The sequence below is a fragment of the Diabrotica virgifera genome, chromosome 5, assembly GCF_917563875.1.
Source record: "Diabrotica virgifera virgifera chromosome 5, PGI_DIABVI_V3a".
NCBI lineage: Eukaryota > Metazoa > Arthropoda > Insecta > Coleoptera > Chrysomelidae > Diabrotica > Diabrotica virgifera.
The window spans coordinates 165,644,113-165,664,594 of NC_065447.1; the positions used below are offsets into that span (position 1 = coordinate 165,644,113).

The window sequence follows — 20,482 nt, forward strand, 5'->3', positions numbered from 1 at the left end:
TTATGTAGTAAATAAAATGAATTATTAAAATGCAGTACTGCAAGCAAAATACAAATAATTAAATATACTTTTATATAATAATTGCATATCATATCAATATTGTGAGCAACATATAATTTTTCTTCTTCAATGACATTAGGTATGAAATATACGTCAATTTGACAATGTCAATTGACAATATGAATTATTTAAGAAAGTTGCAAGATTTCTCCGCTATTCGCGCACGATCGTTTCTCGTATCCCCTCCAAGTACTTGCACACCGCGAATAGCGTTGGGGTATTCAATCAACGGTTATGTTGATAAGGTGGGTGGCTTTTAATACATACTTTAATACTTGATTTAAATACTTTTATTATATTCTGAAACACGAAATATGAAATGCCTTAAACATGTTTATCCTGATACTGATTCGTTTCAATTGATAACATAATTTCATTTATAACTGTAATAAGAGTGAGTTACCACGTTAACAAAAATAATCAGAATAATTCAATTTGGACGTTACGAACTGTCGCTGTTACGATTGTCTGTTACCATTTATCCGGTTACGAACTGTCGCGTTAAGAGATGTCATGGAACCTTTAAATTAGAAATAGGAGTACACCCAATACATGGCAACACTGCTTTCCCGCTTCCCACACCCGAGTTTCGCGAATTTATTCAGCCATTCGTCGATTCTACGGTGGCAATGTAACTCATTTTCATAAGCAATGTTGCCGATTTTAGCGTTTCTTTCAATCGCGTATCTCTAATCGAAAACTAAATGTATGGTATATATAAATATTATTGTTACTATTATTAAACTACCAACAAAACGGTACTTACACTTGAGATGTTTTCAGTTTTTTCTTATTGGGGTTTTTAACTTGCTCTATAACTATTTGGCCAGTAGCTGCTGAAAGAGAGTTATTGGTCTGCCTTCCAACAGTGGTCGGTTTGGATGTATATATTGTTGGTTCATCGCTCTGCTTTTCCTTCTTTTTGCCAGACTTTGAAATCTTGGTTTCTTCAACTACAAACGAAATTATCATTTTGAATAAAATATTAAAATATATTAACATCAAAGGATCCTTTAATATATGATTCAAGCATATGAGATGCAATAAGGGCAAACTTGAAAAAATTGGTTTCGAGAAAAATGCAATTTAAAGTTGTTGATAAAGTTGTTGAATGAGGGCAAACTCGGCAAATTTGATTATTTAATTCAATAATTAAATATAGTCCCGCAAAACAGTATACATGAAGATGACATTGAAACGGTTGGAAAGTTTACATACCTGGGAGTAGAAATATATGCCGACGGATCAGAAGACGGAAAAATACGGAAGAGAATAACGTATGCAAACAGAGCTTATTTTGCCCTCTCCCATATATTTCGGTCTAAAAGTGTCCACCGAAATACAAAAGATGAGAATCTATAAAACTTTAATTCGACCAATAACATGCTATGGCAGTGAAGCCTGGATCCTGAAAGAAACATCCAAAAACAAACTCGACACATTCGAAAGGAAGGTACTGAGGAGAATACTAGGACCTTTGAGGGAAAACGGAATCTTCAGAAGTCGATACAACAACGAACTTTATCAACTTTATAAGGAAGCACCCCTGTCAGACTTCATTAGAATACAAAGATTGCAATGGGCCGGACATGTGATAAGAATGGGAGAGGATAGGCTACCAAAAAGAGCACTGAATGCTAGAATGCAGGGAAAGAGACCAGTTGGAAAGCCAAAAAAACGCTGGGAAGACACAGTAAACAGCGACGCACAAGCCCTTTTAGGAGTCCGTGTATGGAGAAGAGCAGCCACAGACAACCAAGGGTGGAGCCAAAAAATAAAGGAGGCCAAGGCTCAATTTGGGCTGTAGTGCCGTAGAAGAAGAATTCAATAATTGAAATGAATTAATGAACCAATGTGTCATGTGAAGGGACGAAAAAAAATCGCCCATAGTCTAAACTTACGTGCATAGAAATCGGCCCACTTAAACATTTGGTCATTTTTGATGTCTCATATTTCCTAAACCTGTTGGCCGATTTAAGTGATTTTTTGAACATGTTATAGCCTGATTCTTTAACAATAACACTGTAATAATATTGTTCGTAACCAGGTAAATTTTCATTGTATACCGAGTGTACCAATCAAACTGTGTTCTTTTCTCAAAATTCGCATCACCCTGTGGAATATTCTAGCATTTATAAAATAGTGAAATCAAAACCCAACTATAGCCTCAGGTTTTCTTAACATTCTGTTTTTTGATTCATTCGTTTATGTTGAATAATAAAAAAGTTAGGTACTTTAACAACTACACATGTTCTTCATCAATACACGGTGTTTCTAAATAAGTGCGACAAACTTTCAGGGATAATTCTGCATGAAAAAATAATGACAGTTGACTTTATAAACGTATGTCCGCAAATGTTTCGTTTTCGAGATACGGGATGTTGAATTTTTTCTTGCAAACTGACGATTTATTTTATTGCTAAAACCGGTTGAGATATGCCAATGAACTTTGGTGGGCTTTAAGACGTAGTTATTGCACATTTTTTGACATACAATTAAGAATTTAATATTCACTATTAGCGCGCATACGTGTAATATGACCGATCATATTACCCGTATGCACGCTAATGGTGAATATAAAATTCTTAATTTTATATCAAAAAATCCGCAATAACTATCTCTTAAAACCTACCAAACTTCATTTGTATATCTCAACTGGTTTTAAAGCAATAAATAAATCGTCAGTTTGCAAGAAAAAATTCAACATCCCGTATCTCGGAAATGAAACATTTGCGGACATAAAGTTTATAAAGCCAACTGTCGTTATTTTTTCATGAAGAATTACCCCTTAAAGTTTCTCGCACTTATTTAAAAACACCGTGTATTGATGAAGAACGTGTCTAGTTGTTAAAGTACCTAACTTTTTTATTACCCAACATAAACGGATGAACCAAAAAACATATTGTTAAGAAAACCTGAGGCTATAGTTGGGATTTAATTTCAGTATTTTATAAATACTAGAATATTCAGGGTGATGCGAACTTTGAGAAAAAAACACAGTTTGATTAATGCACCCGGTATACAATGATTTACCTGTTTAGCAACAATATTATTCCAGTGGTATTTTTAAAGAATCACGCTATAACATGTTCAAAAAATCACTTAAATCGACCAACAGGTTTAGGAAATATGAGACATCAAAAATGACCAAATTTTTAAGTTGGCCGATTTCTATGCACGTACGTTTAGTTCGCCCTTGTTGTACACATCAGTCATTAGTTTCATATATCAGATAGTGATAACAACTTTTAGTATATGTATTGTAAAATGCCATGACAATATTGTTATAAAAAATATGATAAATATTTTAGAACGTGTTTTCGAAGGTCTTAAACCAAGTAGAACACTTCCACGAAGGAAGGAGAACTGAATCTTTCATCATGAAAAAGTTCTACAATGAATACTTAAAAAGGGGAAATTATTAGCCCCGATAAGGACAAGAAAATTAAGCTACTTAAACTTGATTTACAATCAAGATGCACTAGAAATAAACAAACCAAGACACTTGAATGTTACGAGAAGCGAGAAGCACTTCCGAACACGGGCGTCCATATAAAAATTTTCAGGCGGGGCCAGACGTGAAGATGTTGCACATTATACACACACCGGCAAAATTAGCCGAACACCTTAAAAATGGGACATGTTTGATGTCTCGAATTTCCTAAACTACTGGTCCGATTTGATTGATTCTTCTAGTATGTTAAAGCCTTATTATTTAAGAATATCGTTGTAATAATATTGTTGCTAGACAGTTAAATGTCATTTTATACCGGGTGTACCAATCATACGGTCTTTTTTACTTAAAGTTTGGAACACCCTGTGGAATATTCCAGCAAATGTAAAATATTAAAATTAATACTCGATTGTAGACATAGGCTTTCTTAACATTTTCCTTTTTGATTCATTTACTTATCTGAGATAATAAAAAAGTTATGTGCGATAACAACTATCCATGTTTTTCATCAATAAATCCTCATAGTAGGGGAGGAAAGTATACTAAATATGCAGTTACTCGAGAGTTATGGGGACCTATTGGATTGTGAAGAGTATGTGCTAAAATCAGAAAAAGGTTAAGTTTTCCATAAAGTGGGGGACTTTATAAATTAATTTTCCATTTGAAACAATCATTTTTCTCCGATTATAGCGTTATCTATCCATAATTCGAAAAAATTTGTCGAATAAAAGTTGCTTATTTTTACGTAAAGAATCCAAATCTGCAATAAAAATTGGGGGCTCCTGTTTAAGATTTTAAATTAAATCCCCCACCCCATCTCCGTGGGGGCTCGTGACACCCCACGGAGAGGGGTGGGGGGTAAATTAAAAATTTTAAATACGAACCCTGCGATATTTCGCGAAATGAATATCAGATCGTAAAACTGCAAAATACACCTATTCAATATTTTTCAAAAATCTACCGAATGGCACCAAACACGACCCCCCACGGAGGTGTGGTGGGGGGTTACTTTAAAATCTTAAATAGGGGCCCCCAATTTTTATTGCAGATTTGGATACTTGACGTAAAAATAACCAACTTTTATTCGCAACATTTTTTCGAAGTATGGATAGATGGCGCTATAATCGGAAAAAACGATTAATGGAAATGGAAAATTAAATTAGGAAATGGAGAGTCCCACACTTTATGGAAAACTTAACTTAACTTTTTTTTGATTTTAGCACCCACTTTTCACAATCCAATAGGTCCTCATAACGCTCGAGTAACTGCAAATTTAGCATACTTTCCTCCCCTAGTATGAGGATTTATTGATAAAAAACATGACTAGTTGTTAGAGCACATAACTTTTTTATTTGCCAACATAAGCAAATGAATCAAAAAAGAAAATGTTAAGAAAGCCTAAGTCTACAATCGAGTTTTAATTTTAATATTTTATATATGCTAGAATATTCCACAGGGTGTTCCGAACTTTAAGAAAAAAACACAGTATGATTTTAACACCCGGTATAAAATGACATGTACCTGTCTAGAAACAATATTATTACACCGATATTCTTAACTAATAAGGCTATAACATACTAAAAGAATCACTCAAATCTGACAAGAGGTTTAGGAAATTCGAGACATCAAACATGTCCCATTTTTAACGTGTTCGGCTAATTTTGCCGGTGTGTGTATTTTGTATACTTTGGATAACCATATATAGTATACAGCACCTGAAAAGCTAGGGGCCGGCCTCCCTGCCCATGGGCATGGGCGCCCATGCTTCCGAATCATGATTTACAATGTATCAACATTGTAAATCATGATTTGGGATTTATACAACAGATGGGGACACCGCACACATCTTATGGAAAATATTATAATGTCACTCAAATAAAATAAAATTTACATGAATAGATTGGTCTCGAAATTGCAATCATTTCATATCATTGCGCCAACTCTGCGCCACATGAAATGAATTTTAATTTCGAGACCAATCTATTCATGTACATTTTATTTCATTTGAGTGACATTATATTTTTCATAAGATGTGTGACGTGTCCTTTAATGGCAATACATATTACAACTTTTTATTTTTGTACATTTTACAGTTAATATACATGTAAACTGTGATTTATTTGCTGTTATAGGAACGACATGATATAGCTTTTATAAAATCTAACCTACGTGTTTGTTGGGATGGTAGCTTGTCTACAGTTTTCTCCAAAAATGTCAATTTAGCCTTAACGGTAGTAATATCTTGAATTTTTGCTGATATTTATAAACTATTTATTTTGATATAAGTGTCCACTTGAAACTCTTTAATAAACTTTTTAAATGCTTGAAACTTTTTAATAAAAATTAAAATAGAAGGATGCGTAGCTTAAAAAGAAGAATGAAAGGATTCACAGAAATTCGTGATCCTCGCAGCAGAGGGAAACCATATCTGGTAGGTAGAAATATATTTTGACAATAAATAATCTGCATATCTCTGCGTTTTTATGTTTACATGACATGAAATCATAAACGAAGCATTCTTCAACTTCCACTGGATTTAAATAAGTTAAACCAGACGTGTGCCTCAACCATTTTCCAATTTCTGAATTTGTATCCTTATTTTGTACCAAATCCAAAGATTGATTTTTTTAACAGTTAAATAAATCTTACACTTTAGTAAAGAAAATAAATAAAAACTATTAAACACACGTTTATAGACACTTTTAATTTTGAAATTGAATAATGAATAAGCAACAATATTTCATATTCTGCCCTCCTAAGACAAAAGGTCCTATCTGCAAAAATTCGGATTTTCAGGTTTTTGTCTCACTGGACTCTTAGTTTAAAACTTAACATTAGCCCAGTAAATGAACGGGAAATACGGCGATACCGTGTAATTTTCAGGGGCAACTCCGAATTGCATGAAAATTTGGATATAGGTTCTACTTACCCTCCACTTTAAAGTTGAAATTGTGCCGTTGGTTGCTTTTACTTGGGGGGTGACAGTCACCCCTTCTCGGGGGTGAAAAAACATATATTCAAGATAAGACCGGAAATGAATAAATTGACTGATTTTAAGCAACTTTTGTTCTATAGAGTTTTTTATGTAAGTCAGTACTTTTCGAGTTATTTTCGATTGAAAATGTTTATTTTTCGACAAAAAAACTACGTTTTCGGACGGTTTTTCGCAAATAACTCAAAAAGTAAACACTTGATCGAAAAAAATATTCTTAGCAAAAGTGTAGCTTATAAAAAACTGAAAAAAAATTTGTATCAGTAAAGTCTATCAATCAAGCAAAAACAAAGTTGTAGCTCATGAAACATACGTTCTTGTGCGTCTAATTCCAAATCGAATATTTCAAGGTGAAATCGCCGAAAAATTAAGCACTTTTCGGGAAAAATCTGTTTAAACTTTTTTAAAGTGTTTATAAAAAACTTTATTAAAATTGCTCATAAAAGTTTCTAGCATTAAAAATAAGCGAGTTACGCTCAAAATAAAGTTCAAAGCTCAAAAAAAAAATCATGCAAATCTCCCCGTGTTTAGCTCCTCAAATGAAATTAATCGCTACTGCTTTACAAACAATTTACTTACTTATCTATTTTTTATCTGATCTGTCAGTCTCACCGGTTTAAAGGGCTTATTTTTGAAAGGAGTGTAGTTAAAAAAGCTTGAACGGGCCACTAATCACGAGTGTATGCAATTTTTGAACAGCCATATCTTAACCAATTTTTGTTTTGCGGAAAAACAAAATGAAACTAGCATATTTATAATAAGAAAACCTATATTTTTTACTCTTTAAGATTTTTCTTATCACTAATACTTTTTAAGTTATTTTGAAAAATGGAAATTTTTCAAAAATTTTTAGAAAATTTTGTTTTATTATAAAACCAAATTTTTTCAAAAATAAGCACTTCAAGCCAATCAAATTTAAAGATCATATAAACAATATACATACAGTTAAAATAAACTGTAAAGCGGTAACGATTAATTTTATTTAGGGTTCTAAATAGAGGGAGATTTTCACAATTTTTTTTACAAAAAAAAAGGGTCAACTTTTTTTTTCAGTGTAACTCTTTTATTTTTGGTGCTAGAAACTTTTGTAAAAAAACAAATATAAATCATTTTTTAGGTACTTTAAAAATGTTAATAAGCTTTTCCCGAAAAGTGCTTAACTTTTCGGTGATTTCGCGTTGACTTATTCGATTTGAAATTAGACGAATAAGAACGTATTTTTCATGAGCTACAACTTTGCTTTTCTCAATGTATATACTTTACTGATACACCATTTTTTTGTTTTTTTATAAGCTACACTTTTACTTAGAATATTTTTTTCGATAAAATATTTACTTTATGAGTTATTTGCGAAAAACGGTCTGAAAACGTAGTTTTTTTGTCGAAAAATCAACATTTTCAATTGCGAATAACGCGAAAAGTATTGACTTCTGTAAAAAACTTTATAGAACTAAAGTTGCTTATAATCGGTAAATTTATCCATTTCCGGGCTTATTTTAAACACGAGTTTTTCACCCCCTGAGAAGGGGTGACTGTCACCCCCTAAGTAAAAGCAACCAATGGGATAAATTCAACTTTGAAGTGGAGGGTAAGCAGAACCTAAATCCAAATTTTCATGCAATTCGAAGTCGCCCCTGAAAATTACACTCCAAAACGTTCATTTATTGGGCAACTGATAGGCAATGATTCAAAATTGCCTATTTATTTTGTCCTAACCAACAAAAGTTAATCAAATACCAAATAAAATTGTCCTAAAGTAAAATTGCTAGACGAGTATGTCCGAAGTTGGCGGATATATGCAGATAGGACAATGTCTCTTAATATAGAATGACGTTTGCAACACGTGACTCAACAACATAACCTTAAACCCCAGTAAGGAATAACTTCTGACTGTGCAGTTTGACATTTATTGGTGTGAATTATTTGTTACTTTTAAAAACAGTAAATTGAAAGAGGCAATATATTTGAAGAATTACAATGGATACTGAGTAAGTACATACTACACACACCGGCAAAATTAGCCGAACACTTTAAAAATGGGACATGTTTGATGTCTCGAATCTCCTAATCCTGTTGTCCGATTTGAGTGATTCTTTTAGTACGTTATAGCCTTATTAGTTAAGAATATCGATGTAATAATATTGTTGCTAGACAGGTAAATGTCACTTTATACCGGGTGTTACAATCATACTGTGTTTTTTTCTTAAAGTTCGGAACACCCTGTGGAATATTCTAGCATATATAAAATATTAAAATTAAAACTCGATTGTAGACTTAGGCTTTTTTAACATTTTCTTTTTTGATTCATTTGCTTATGTTGGAAAATAAAAAAGTTATGTGCTTTAACAACTAGCCATGCTTTTTATCAATAAATCCTCATAGTAGGGGAGGAAAGTATGCTAAATTTGCAGTTACTCGAGCGTTATGGGGACCTATTGGATTGTGAAGAGTGGGTGCTAAAACCAAAAAAAAAGTTAAGTTAAGTTTTCCATAAAGTGTGGGACTCTCCATTTTTTAATTTAATTTTCCATTTCCACCAGTCGTTTTTTCCGATTATAGGAAATAATGTATATCTATCCATAATTGGAAAAAATGTTGCGAATAAAAGTTGCTTATTTTTACGTCAAGGATCCAAATCTGCAATAAAAATTGGGGGCTCCTATTTAAGGTTTTAAAGTAACCCCCACCCCACCTCCGTGGGGGGTCGTGTTTGGTGTCATTCGGTAGATTTTTGAAAAATATTGCAGGGTTCGTATTTAAAATTTTTAATTTACCCCCACCCCTCTCCGTGGGGTGTCACGAGCCCCCACGGAGGTGGGGTGGGGGATTTAATTTAAAATCTTAAATAGGAGCCCCCAATTTAAAAATAAGCAACTTTTATTCGACACATTTTTTCGAATCATGGATACATAGCGCTATAATCGGAGAAAAATGATTGTTTCAAATGAAAAATTAAATTAAAAGTCCCCCACTTTACGGGAAACTTAACTTAACCTTTTTCTCATTTTAGCACATACTTTTCACAATCCAATAGGTCCCCATAACGCTCGAGTAACTGCAAATTTAGTATACGTTCCTCCCCTACTATGAGGATTTATTGATTAAAAACAAGGATAGTTGTTAACACACAAACTTTTTTATTATTTTACATAAGTAAATGAATCAAAAAGGAAACTGTTAAGAAAGCCTAAGTCTACAATCGAGTATTGATTTTAATATTTTACATATGATAGAATATTCCACAGGGTGCTCCAAACTTTAAGAAAAAAACACAGTATGCTTGGAACACTCGGTATAAAATGATATTTACCTGTCTAGCAACAATATTATTACAACGATATTCTAAAATAATAAGGCTGTAACATACTAAAAGAATCACTAAAGTCGGACCAGTGGTTTAGGAAATTCAAGACATCAAACATGTCCCATTTTTAAGGTGTTCGGCTAATTTTGCCGGTGTGTGTATTATGCAATTACCTACTTTAGATATTTCTGAATGAAAAATGTGATAGAAGTCCATGTGTTTATTTGCGCGGGAAAAATACATAAATACTGATTTATTTTACGTGAATATTATTTATAGATACGTGTAACTTATTTTTAAACTGGCTGCGAGTGACTTTGTAGAATTATTATTATTATTATTATTATTATTACATAGAAATAAGGGCTGGGGTCATGGAGACCCATAAGCCCATTTACAAGAAAAATGAAATAGTACCTACATTACAAAAATTAGCTTCGCAAATAAACAATAGACTAATAGATTGTGCACAACACTGATCAGTTTACAAACAAATAACTGTCTAGTTGGTTTTTGAAAACATTAATAGATGGAGAATTTATAATTTCCGTTGGGAGACTGTTCCATATACTAAAAATGCGATTACACAGAAAATGTTGGCGCTTTATCGACGAAAAGGGTTCCTTCTTCACTTTCAAACTATGTCCACGTAGTCTGCTGTGATCGTCTAAAATAAACAAGTGTTGCAAATCTCCATATCCATACTTTAAAATTCGGAAGGTGATAATTAAGTCACCACGGAGTCGACGAGCTTCAAAAGTTGATAACCCGGCTAAAGAAAGTCTTTGTTCGTAATCTGGCCTTCTTTGTTTGAAACATAGTCTGGTGGCCTTCTTTTGAATATTTTCGAGAAGAGTTCTATCGCGCACTAATTCTGGGCACCAAACCGTTCCACAGTACTCCAGTAGGGGTCGGACATAAGTTTTATATAAACGAATAGAACCCGAAAATGATATTTTTGTAAAAGTCTTACTAAGTAGGTATAACTTACTATTCGCTTTTTTAGTAACGTTTGAAATATGCTCCGACCAACTCAAATTTTCAGTAATTGTTACACCAAGGTCACTATATGATTCCACAGTATCCAGTAAATGCCCGTCTATCGAGTAAGACAAACGAGGGTTATTTTTTCCCAAATGTAAAACCACACACTTATCTCTATTTAGAGGTAACATCCAATCCGAACACCACTTGAAGATCGAATCTAAGTCACTTTGTAAGTCTTGCCCATTCAAGAGTGGGTCAGCAAATATTTTTGTATCGTCTGCGTAGAAAGCTTTCCTAGATTTGATATGAGATTCAAGATCACTAGCATACAACACAAATAGAAGTGGACCCAAAACAGATCCTTGTGGAACACCACTTAAAACCGTTTTTTTAGATGACAGCGACTTGCCAACTCTAACACAAAACTCCCGATTTGTTAAAAAATCATTAATCCACTCAAGAAGTTGTCCGCGAATGCCAAAATGTTCTAGTTTATACATCAATTTTCTTCTTGGTACTCGATCAAATGCTTTTGCAAAGTCTAAATATATTATATCCACAGGTCGTTTTTTATCTAATGCTGCTGTCCACTCATTAACACACCACAGTAAATTAGTCATGGTTGATCGACTTTTCACAAAGCCATGTTGTTGTAGAGGAATAATTTTTTCTCGAAGTAAAAATTCTGAAAGGCACTCTGTAATAATTGATTCCATAGCTTTACAAATAACAGGTGCAAGGCTTATTGGTCTGTAATTATTAGGATCTAACTTATTCCCTTTTTTAAATATAGGTGTCACCGAAGCACTTTTCCAAATTAAAGGCAAAGAGTGTGCATTAAAAGATGAACGCATCATTAGTGATAGCGGAACAGAGAGGACATCTGAACATTTTTTCAAAAATAATGTAGAAATTTTATCGGGCCCTGGAGATGAGTTGTTTTTTAATTTGTCAATATGGCGCTGAATGATTTCAGGTGAAAAATCAATATAATCAATTTTGGGAATAACTCGTGGATTACTGATTATAGGAAACTGATTTTGAGACGGTTCAATAGCAAAAACTTTAGAAAATGTATCTGCGAGTATATTAGCTACCTCACACGTGTTCTGACAAATCGTTTTATCATGCTTTTTTAACAGTGGAATGGACACTTTAGAAGACATAGCAGACCTAACATATTTATACAGTTTTTTAGAGTCGTTGCAGCTTACAATATATTCTTCATATGCCATTCTGGCTTCGTTGATATACTTTTTTAGTATTCCTGTGTAGTTTTTGTGAGTTTGCAAGTCACGTGTATCACCTGTACGTTTGTATTTTCGCCAAAATTTTCTTTTGTGTCTTATAAGTGATATCAATTCACCGTTAATCCATGGCTTAAGTTTGTTCCTATAGTAAGTTTTTTTTGTAGTGTTGAGTCTTTTGTAGTTGTCAATGATGTTTATGAAATTATTCCAAACTTCTTCCGGATGTTCTAGACTTCCCAGTAGTAACGGCCAATCAACATCACGCAATTGAAGAGAGAGGTTTTCAAAATTTGTTATTTCATGTATAACTGTATTTTCAGAAAGATGATTATATTCCATAAGAAACTGTATGTTTGTCGTGATAACTACATGATCAGAATTGCCCACTGGAGTGCGAATCACCGGTTCTGTAAGCAACTGGTCATCATTTGTAAAAATCAAATCTAACGTTGATGGCAAATTGTTTATTCTGAAACGAGTTGGATTGGTAATCAATTGGTGTAGATTAGAACTTTGAACAAAATTTGTAAAAATGTTTTTCGAATTTGTTAGTTCATTGCTTACAATAGTCAAAGGCCAAGAGATATCGGCAAAATTAAAATCACCAAATAAGACAAGGTTTTCAAGGTTTGAAAGGAGTTCCATTTTTTCAATCAAGATTAGGTCATCTTCTAGGACAGTACTACCCGGACGATATATGCACGCCAAGTGAATAACAAGTGAATTAAGAGAAATTTTTAAACATAAAAGTTCAATGTTAGGTACAACAACATCCAGATTAGCAACAGAAAAAGTCTCAGAAATATCTAATGACAAGTATATGCACACTCCTCCCCCTCTTCGATTGCTGCGATCAAATCTGTAAAGAGAGTATCCATCTATAGTATATAAATTGTCAGAATCTTTTTGTGTTAGCCAAGTCTCGGTGATTAATATTATTTTAGGTTTTAAATCCTGAATATAACATAAAAGTTCATTAAATTTAGAATGCAATGTCGCTAAATTGGTATAAAAGCAGAGCCAGTCGTAAAAGCAGGTTTTTATAATATTATTGTCAAAAATTAGTGATTTTTGGTATACCACGTATGTATTTTATTGTTAAATTTTGCTCTCCGTTTTCTTTTCTAGTCTCTAACTCAGATCGCAGTTCTTTTAAAAAGTTAACTTGCATAGGTGTCTTATCGTCAACAATGGATACATTTTTTGTTTTTGTTTTTTCTAAGAGTTTCCTTTTATTTCGTAGAATTTGCTTAGCTTCATACTCATTATTCATTACCATTTTAATCATTCTAGGAAATCTATCACCAACTTTGCCTACTCTAAAGAAAGTAACCGGGGTAGCATTACATTCTACAGCCGACAAAATTTCCTCCAAAAATTTTTTGTCTTCATCTTTTTTAGTTTGAATATCACCTGTAGATTCTGGTACGCCTCTGACAATAACATTTTTGGCACGATTAATACGATCGACGGCTTCATTGGCGATATTTTCAGCAAATTGTGGTGACGAATGTTGGTCAGCAGATGATAATTTAATTTCTAGATCATTGAATTTCGTTGTAATTTCAGCGATCTTTTCATCTATTTGACTAATTTTTAATTGTAGATCATCATTATATTCCTTAAGAATGGATTTTAAATTTGAAAACGCTTCAATATTGCTTGAGCAGCTGTTACAAATAATTTTAATGCCTCGCACCTTACATCTGGTTATGCGATCATCTTGGAGAAGCTCGGTACATGCCAGGTGAATTCCTCTTTTGCAGGCATCACATTGTAGGGCCGAACGTTCACGGTCGTCGATCGCTTTTAAACAATTAGCGCAGGTTTGACTAGTTGGCATGGTGGGAGTGATAGATAGTAATTAATGTAAATAATGTAAATAAAGCTGACCTTGCAATACGATGAATTTATCTACACACAGGCCTGGATGCACTTTTCTGGAGCCAAATTCACCAAACAGACTGGATAACACTTTAGCTTATGTGCACTACTTTTAAAAATTTAATTTCAGATAGTTTACTACTGCTAATTCCAAAACTAAACGGACTATCAAAATAACGTGTGTACCTTTCAACAGCTCGCTATACTGTGATTAGTTTTTTAATATTTATTTAAATTTTAAATAAATATGTATTTGTTTATTTCAGATTTTATGTTTCATTTTTGTTTCAGAAATTGCAGAACTGCTAGTCGTTCCAAGAGAATGGTTCAGGCTGTGTTAAATAAAAGCCTACAAGAAAAAATAAGTGTAATCAGACAGAAGACTAAAAAACCAAGGTGTGTAACGAAAGATAATGACTATATACCTGAAGAAGGTGAATCTGAAGAGACAGACTAGTGAAATAGAAGACGAGTCATTTCAAAAAAAAAAAAAAAATAAGTGTAATCAGACAGAAGACTAAAAAACCAAGGTGTGTAACGAAAGATAATGACTATATACCTGAAGAAGGTGAATCTGAAGAGACTGAGACTAGTGAAATAGAAGACGTCATTTTCAACGGATTTACACTTATTGAAGAACAATAAAGCGACTTCAAAAATCAACATAATATCAGACATAATAATAGTGAGGCCTGCAAACACCGAAAACAAGGAATCTATGCAAACGAAAGCAACAATAGCGCAGGATGATTTCTTATCAAATAGTATGCCACCACGTGTAACCAATTTGGATTATAATTTTATTGTTACTATTCTAGAAGATGCTGTAAAAAGGCAATCCATACATCAGAAAGTAAGTTGTACACTAAAAAGGGAGAGCTTAGAAAGAGGAGAAAATTCGAAGGAAAGCCTAGTGAACGACAAGCGAAAAAAATTAAAATTTATATCGACAATCACAATGTTAAGGAAGTCTGCAAATGTCCAATGAACTGCCATAGAAAAATATCAAAAACTCGACGGGAATCTATTAATAAACAATACTGGACCCTGTCAAAAGATCAACAGTGGTTATTTATATTCAAATGTACCAAACAATTTCCGAAACGAAGAGATACCTTGAAAACTGGAAACCCGAAACGCACAAATACTTTTAAATATTTTCTTTCAGTGGAAGAAGGTTTAGAAGTAAACGTCTGCAAAGTATTTCTCTTAGCCACGTTAGGATTTGACAAAAATAATGATAGAGTTCTCAAAAATATAAGAAATACAGAAAATGGATTAATTGCTCCTAAACAAGATCAAAGAAGACATCAATTTTCTAGAAAGATTGATAGAACCGATATTATTATCATATAAATTCCTTTCAACCAACCATTTCACACTATCGTAGGGAACACGCACCTCTCAGAAAGTACTTACCAAGTGATATTTCTATATCTTTAATGTATAAGGATTTTAAGGAAAAGGTTATGGTCAACGAATGTTCCTACGAACTTTATAGAACAGTTGTAGCAGATATGAATATTTCATATCTGCAGATATGAAGCACCCTGTATATAAAAGTTATTAATTTACTAACCTTTTTTTGCTTTTTTACTCCGTGTACCTGCCATCTCATCTACTGATGTCTCACTCAAAGCATCACTCTCTTTATTCTCTCTTAATTTAATACGCCTTTCGTAAGCCTTCTGCCTCCTGGACTCCAAATCTTTTTTCTGTACCTCTGCCTCGGCTTCCTTAGATTCCTGCTCTTTCAGATATTGGTTCAAAAAATTATTTTCTTCAGTCAGTTCTTTTTCCTGTAGTGAAAAATAAAATAATAAAAAAACTTGCACTGTCAATGTTCAAGATTTTGAATACATTCTATTTAAAAAAAAATGAAAATGTTATTTAATATTTATCTCAAATACAATAAGCGGCAAAATTAACGGAACACCTTAAAAATGGGACATGTTAGATGTCTCGAATTTCCGAAACCTGTTGTCCGATTTGAGTGATTTTTTTAGTATGCTATAGATTATTTAAGAAAAACTAGAGCTGCATTCCCGGGACACATTTCCCGGGAAATCAGTAAAAAATGGAAATCCTGATTCCCGGGATTTTAAAATATTTTATTTTAAATTATGAGCGGAGATATTACTAACTCACAATGAATAAATGATTCTGATACAATTATTATCTCTGCTTAATAATTATTTTAAATCATTCCACTTAAAATATTTATTTTTCAATTATATTTTAACCCGGGAGCAGTCGCGCTCACTTCTGTCACGTAAGTAGTCGCGCGTAGAGGAAAAATATCAGAATACGAATTTAAATGCGAATTTAAAAGAAATTTCTATTGTATAATATTTTTATTGACTTGTTACGTTAAAAATATCTATTTCTAACAATTATAAAGCTAATTGGTTCTCACCAAAGCCGTAAATTTCACAAAAAATAAAAAAAAAACTTAATTTTTTTTTTTAATTCCCACGCATTACTACAATCCTCCACGAGGTACTTACGAGTGAAAAGTTGTGTTACAAAATTTTTCTTCAAGTTATCACGGAAGAGGATAAAATGTTAGATTGTTTGGCGCGACTGCTCCCGGATTAAACCTTCCAATTTTGGGGTAAAATCAGAATGTATCACATCCGTCAGCATAAACATTCTTAAGTTTATGCGACGATCCGATTCATTTTAAAGCATCGAGAATTATAACATAAATATTTATTTTGAATTAAAATTATGTTTATGAAGAATTAGTACATAGAAAATTTAATACGGTATTAGATTAGTGCAAATCAGCTGACCTGAAGATTAAAAAAATACTTACTTCACTAAAAAGCATCAGACCTACATCAACAGAAAGTGCGTTTTCAACTTCATAAAATTTCTGTACAAAAAAAGAGCCAGCCTGAAAGATCAAACACTCAACTATTTATGTTTTTTTAAAACATATTTCAATAATAAAAACAACGAAAATTCAGATTACATAAATTTATAATTTTTCTATTTTTAAAATTTTCTTTAAAATATTTAATTTTCTTTTAAATTTTTGTACATTAAATTTAAACATTATTAATTTGTAATCAAATTTTTTATACTAATTGCATTGAAAAATTAGAACAAAAACAATTTCTTCTTTTTATTTCTAAATTTCTCGATTCCCGGGAAATCCAAATTACCAACTCTCGATTCCCGGGAAATCAAAAGGGACCGGGAAAATGGAGCTCTAAGAAAAACGATGTAATAATATTGTTGCTAGACAGGTAAATGTCATTTTATACCGGCTGTAACAATCATAATGTGTTTTTTTCTTAAAGTTTGGAACACCCTGTGGAATATTCCAGCGCATATAAAATATTGAAATTAAAACTCAATTGTAGCCCTAGGCTTTATTAAAATTTTCTTTTTTGATTTATTTGCTTATGTTGGATATTAAAAAAGTTAGGTACGTTAACAACTAGCCATGTTTTTCATCAATATATCCACATTTCCTGCTTAGGAAACTTACCAATTTAACAGATGTCAAATTGTTTTTAAAAAATTTAATAGATGTCAAAAAGTCAAAAAGTGTCTGGTGTGTTGTAAAAATTAGTAGATTTATTATTTAAAGTTTTAATTAAGTCCGTATTTTTTGTGGTTTGGTGGAAATGGAACGCGCTACAAGGAATTTGACTCGCGATGAGTGTGTTCAAGCAGTGATCTTACAAAGAGAAGGACGATGCTATCGGATCCTTATATTGGTAACAATTTTTTGCTAATGCACGATAATGCAAGACCTCATGTTCACAAATTGTAATCGAATATTTACAACAGGTAAATCATCGGACTTTGAATTAGCCATCGCATAGTCCAGATCTTAATCTGATAAAACATTTGTGAGGCATAATTGGCAGAAGGCTACGACAGCGTTTGCCACCTCCTATTTAGAACCTTACAAGAGGTAGAAACAGTAGCTCTCGAGATTTGGAATGCTATTGATCAATACCAAATAGCATACCTCATTTGTAATATAAAAGTACATATCTCTTTTATTATCGAACATTAACCAATGAATTAAAAACAAAATGTTAAGAAAACCTAAGGATACAATTGAGTTTTAATTTTATGTATGGTAGAATATTCAACACAGCATGATTATTACACCCGGTATAAAATGACACTTACCTGTCTAGCAACAATATCATTACATCGATTTTATTAAGTAATAAGGCTATAACATACTAAAAAAAAACTGAAATCGGAAAACAGGTTTAGGAAATTCGAGGCATCTAACACGTCCCATTTTTAAGGTGTTCTGTTAATTCTGCCGCTGTGTGTATCTACCTATATCTAGGATGCAGAGTGGAATTTTTATTTTTTAAGTTATACTTCTTTAGGCGCGATTGAGAGTAAAATTTCATAATACTGCGCGCATGCGCACACAGACAGTATGGCGTTTAGTTGCTGAATCTTTCAAGTTATGTATAAATATATCAGTGCAAGAAAAGGTGTGAAAAGAATATATTAGTGTTTTTAGTAAATATATTTATTATAATTTTTGTGTCTTTTGATTTGTCTTCTTCAGGAGTAAGATGAGTATTATGTATCATCCAATTATGTAGATATTAATAAAAGTTGGGATATGAATTCAGATCATTCACCCATAATACTCACTGTGAGTGATACGATTATCAGAAAGGATTGTAACCAAATACTAACAAATAAACTAAGAGACTGTGAAAGTTTTAGATCAATCCTTGAAGATAGAATTGAATTAGCAGTACCATTAAAAAAACCTGGCCAACTAGATGAGCAAGTTGAGTTGTTTGTGCAAATATACAAAAAACAGCATGGGAAAGTACTCCTACTATAAGATCAAATGTCAAAGGAAACAATTATCCGAAAGAAATTAAAAAGTTAATTAAAGAGAAAAGAAAACTAAGAAGGAAGTGGCAACAAACCAGAGCACTCCAAGATAAAACAAATTTAAACAATGCTAGTCAAAAACTTAAGAGAGAGATTCAAAATATAAAAAATGAGTCAATCGGTTATTACCTGATAGAGTTGACGGATGATAGCAGCACGGAGTACTCTCTATGGAAAGCAACAAAAAGGTTAAAAATACCAGTAACCCATTCTCAGCCCATTAAACTCGAAGATGGTAGATGGGCTAGAAGTAATGAGCAAAAGGCAGAGGTATTTGCCACATATTTAGAAAACACATTAAAACTTCATGATGACCAAAATTATGATCAAATATCGATAGAGCCTAATCAGACAGAGGAGAGAATCAGACCAACATCCCCGAAAGAAGTAGCTGATGAAATAAAACACAATATAAATCCTAAGAAGGCACCAGGATATGATATAATTACTGGAGAGTTACTAAAAAACCTGCCTCGTAAAGCCATATTCAAATTGACCAACATCATCAATGCTGCATTTAGATTGGGATATGTTCCAAATTTATGGAAAATAGCTGAGGTTATAATGATACCAAAACCAAGAAAATCAGCAAATGAAGTGTCTTCATATAGATAGACCGTTATCACTTTTACCAGTGATGTCGAAGCTTTTTGAGAAACTTCTGCTAAAAATAATGAAACCAATAATAGAAGAAAAAAAAAAATTCCAAACCACCAATTTGGCTACAGAAATAAACATTCTACGACTGATCAGGTACACAGAATTACTAACATAATTGAAAAATCATTAAAAGAAAAGAAAGTCTATTCTACAATCTTTTTAGACGTAGCTAAGGCCTTCGACAAAGTATGACATGAAGGTTTAGTCTACAAACTCAAAATTCTTATGCCTAAACAATATTCAGAAATTTTGCAGTCATATATGGATGCCTCAGAAGTCAAACGGTGTCAGTCAATTCTCCCTAAGAATGACTTACTGAAGTATAACACACATTATATAATATAAAAATAATATTATTTCCTTGTTTGTATTTATGAATATGTTACCCATATTATGATAAATAAAGACGGTTTATTTGTTTTTAATAATTACTTATATTTCTGCAACTGCATTCAGAAACATCTTAGTATCTCATTTTAAACACTTATTGACTTACACCGATTGGCTTCTGAGGCATCGATATATCTGACAGATATTTCAGAATTAAGCAAGACATGTACACTGATCTAAAAGAAATCAGAGCAAGAGTCCCTCAAGGAAGCGTATTAGGTCCTGTCCTCTACCTGCCATACACATACGATATACTTACCTGAAATGGAAAATGATACTACATATAGCCACATTTGCAGATGATACCGCTATCTTAGCAGTAGGTGATGCCAGCGAAAAAGCGGCAGAAAAATTACAGTTGGCAATAAATAAAATACATAACTGAACTAAAAAATGGAAAATCAAATTAAATGAATCTAAATCAATTCATGTCAATTTTACAAATAAAAAAATCGAGAACATTCGAATTAGAATAAATGATGCCAAAATACCATATGAATCTTCTGCAAAATATTTAGGTATCACACTTGATCCAAGGCTGGAAAGTCCACATTAAAAAGAAAAGGGAAGAATTAGGTATCCGGTACAAAAAATGTATTGGCTGA

General features: G+C 32.6%; 1 protein-coding gene across 1 annotated transcript in view; it reads right to left on the reverse strand.

The window, feature by feature from the left end:
• Nucleotides 1–20,482, reverse strand: part of LOC114341115 (uncharacterized) — a 121,009-nt gene that overhangs the window by 74,758 nt on the left and 25,769 nt on the right. Inside the window, exons 4-5 of the mRNA XM_050651658.1 lie at nt 15,511–15,730; nt 827–1,013 (exon numbers count right to left, since the gene is read on the reverse strand). Coding sequence (XP_050507615.1) covers nt 827–1,013; nt 15,511–15,730 — 407 coding nt within the window. The remainder of the gene's footprint in view (nt 1–826; nt 1,014–15,510; nt 15,731–20,482) is intronic.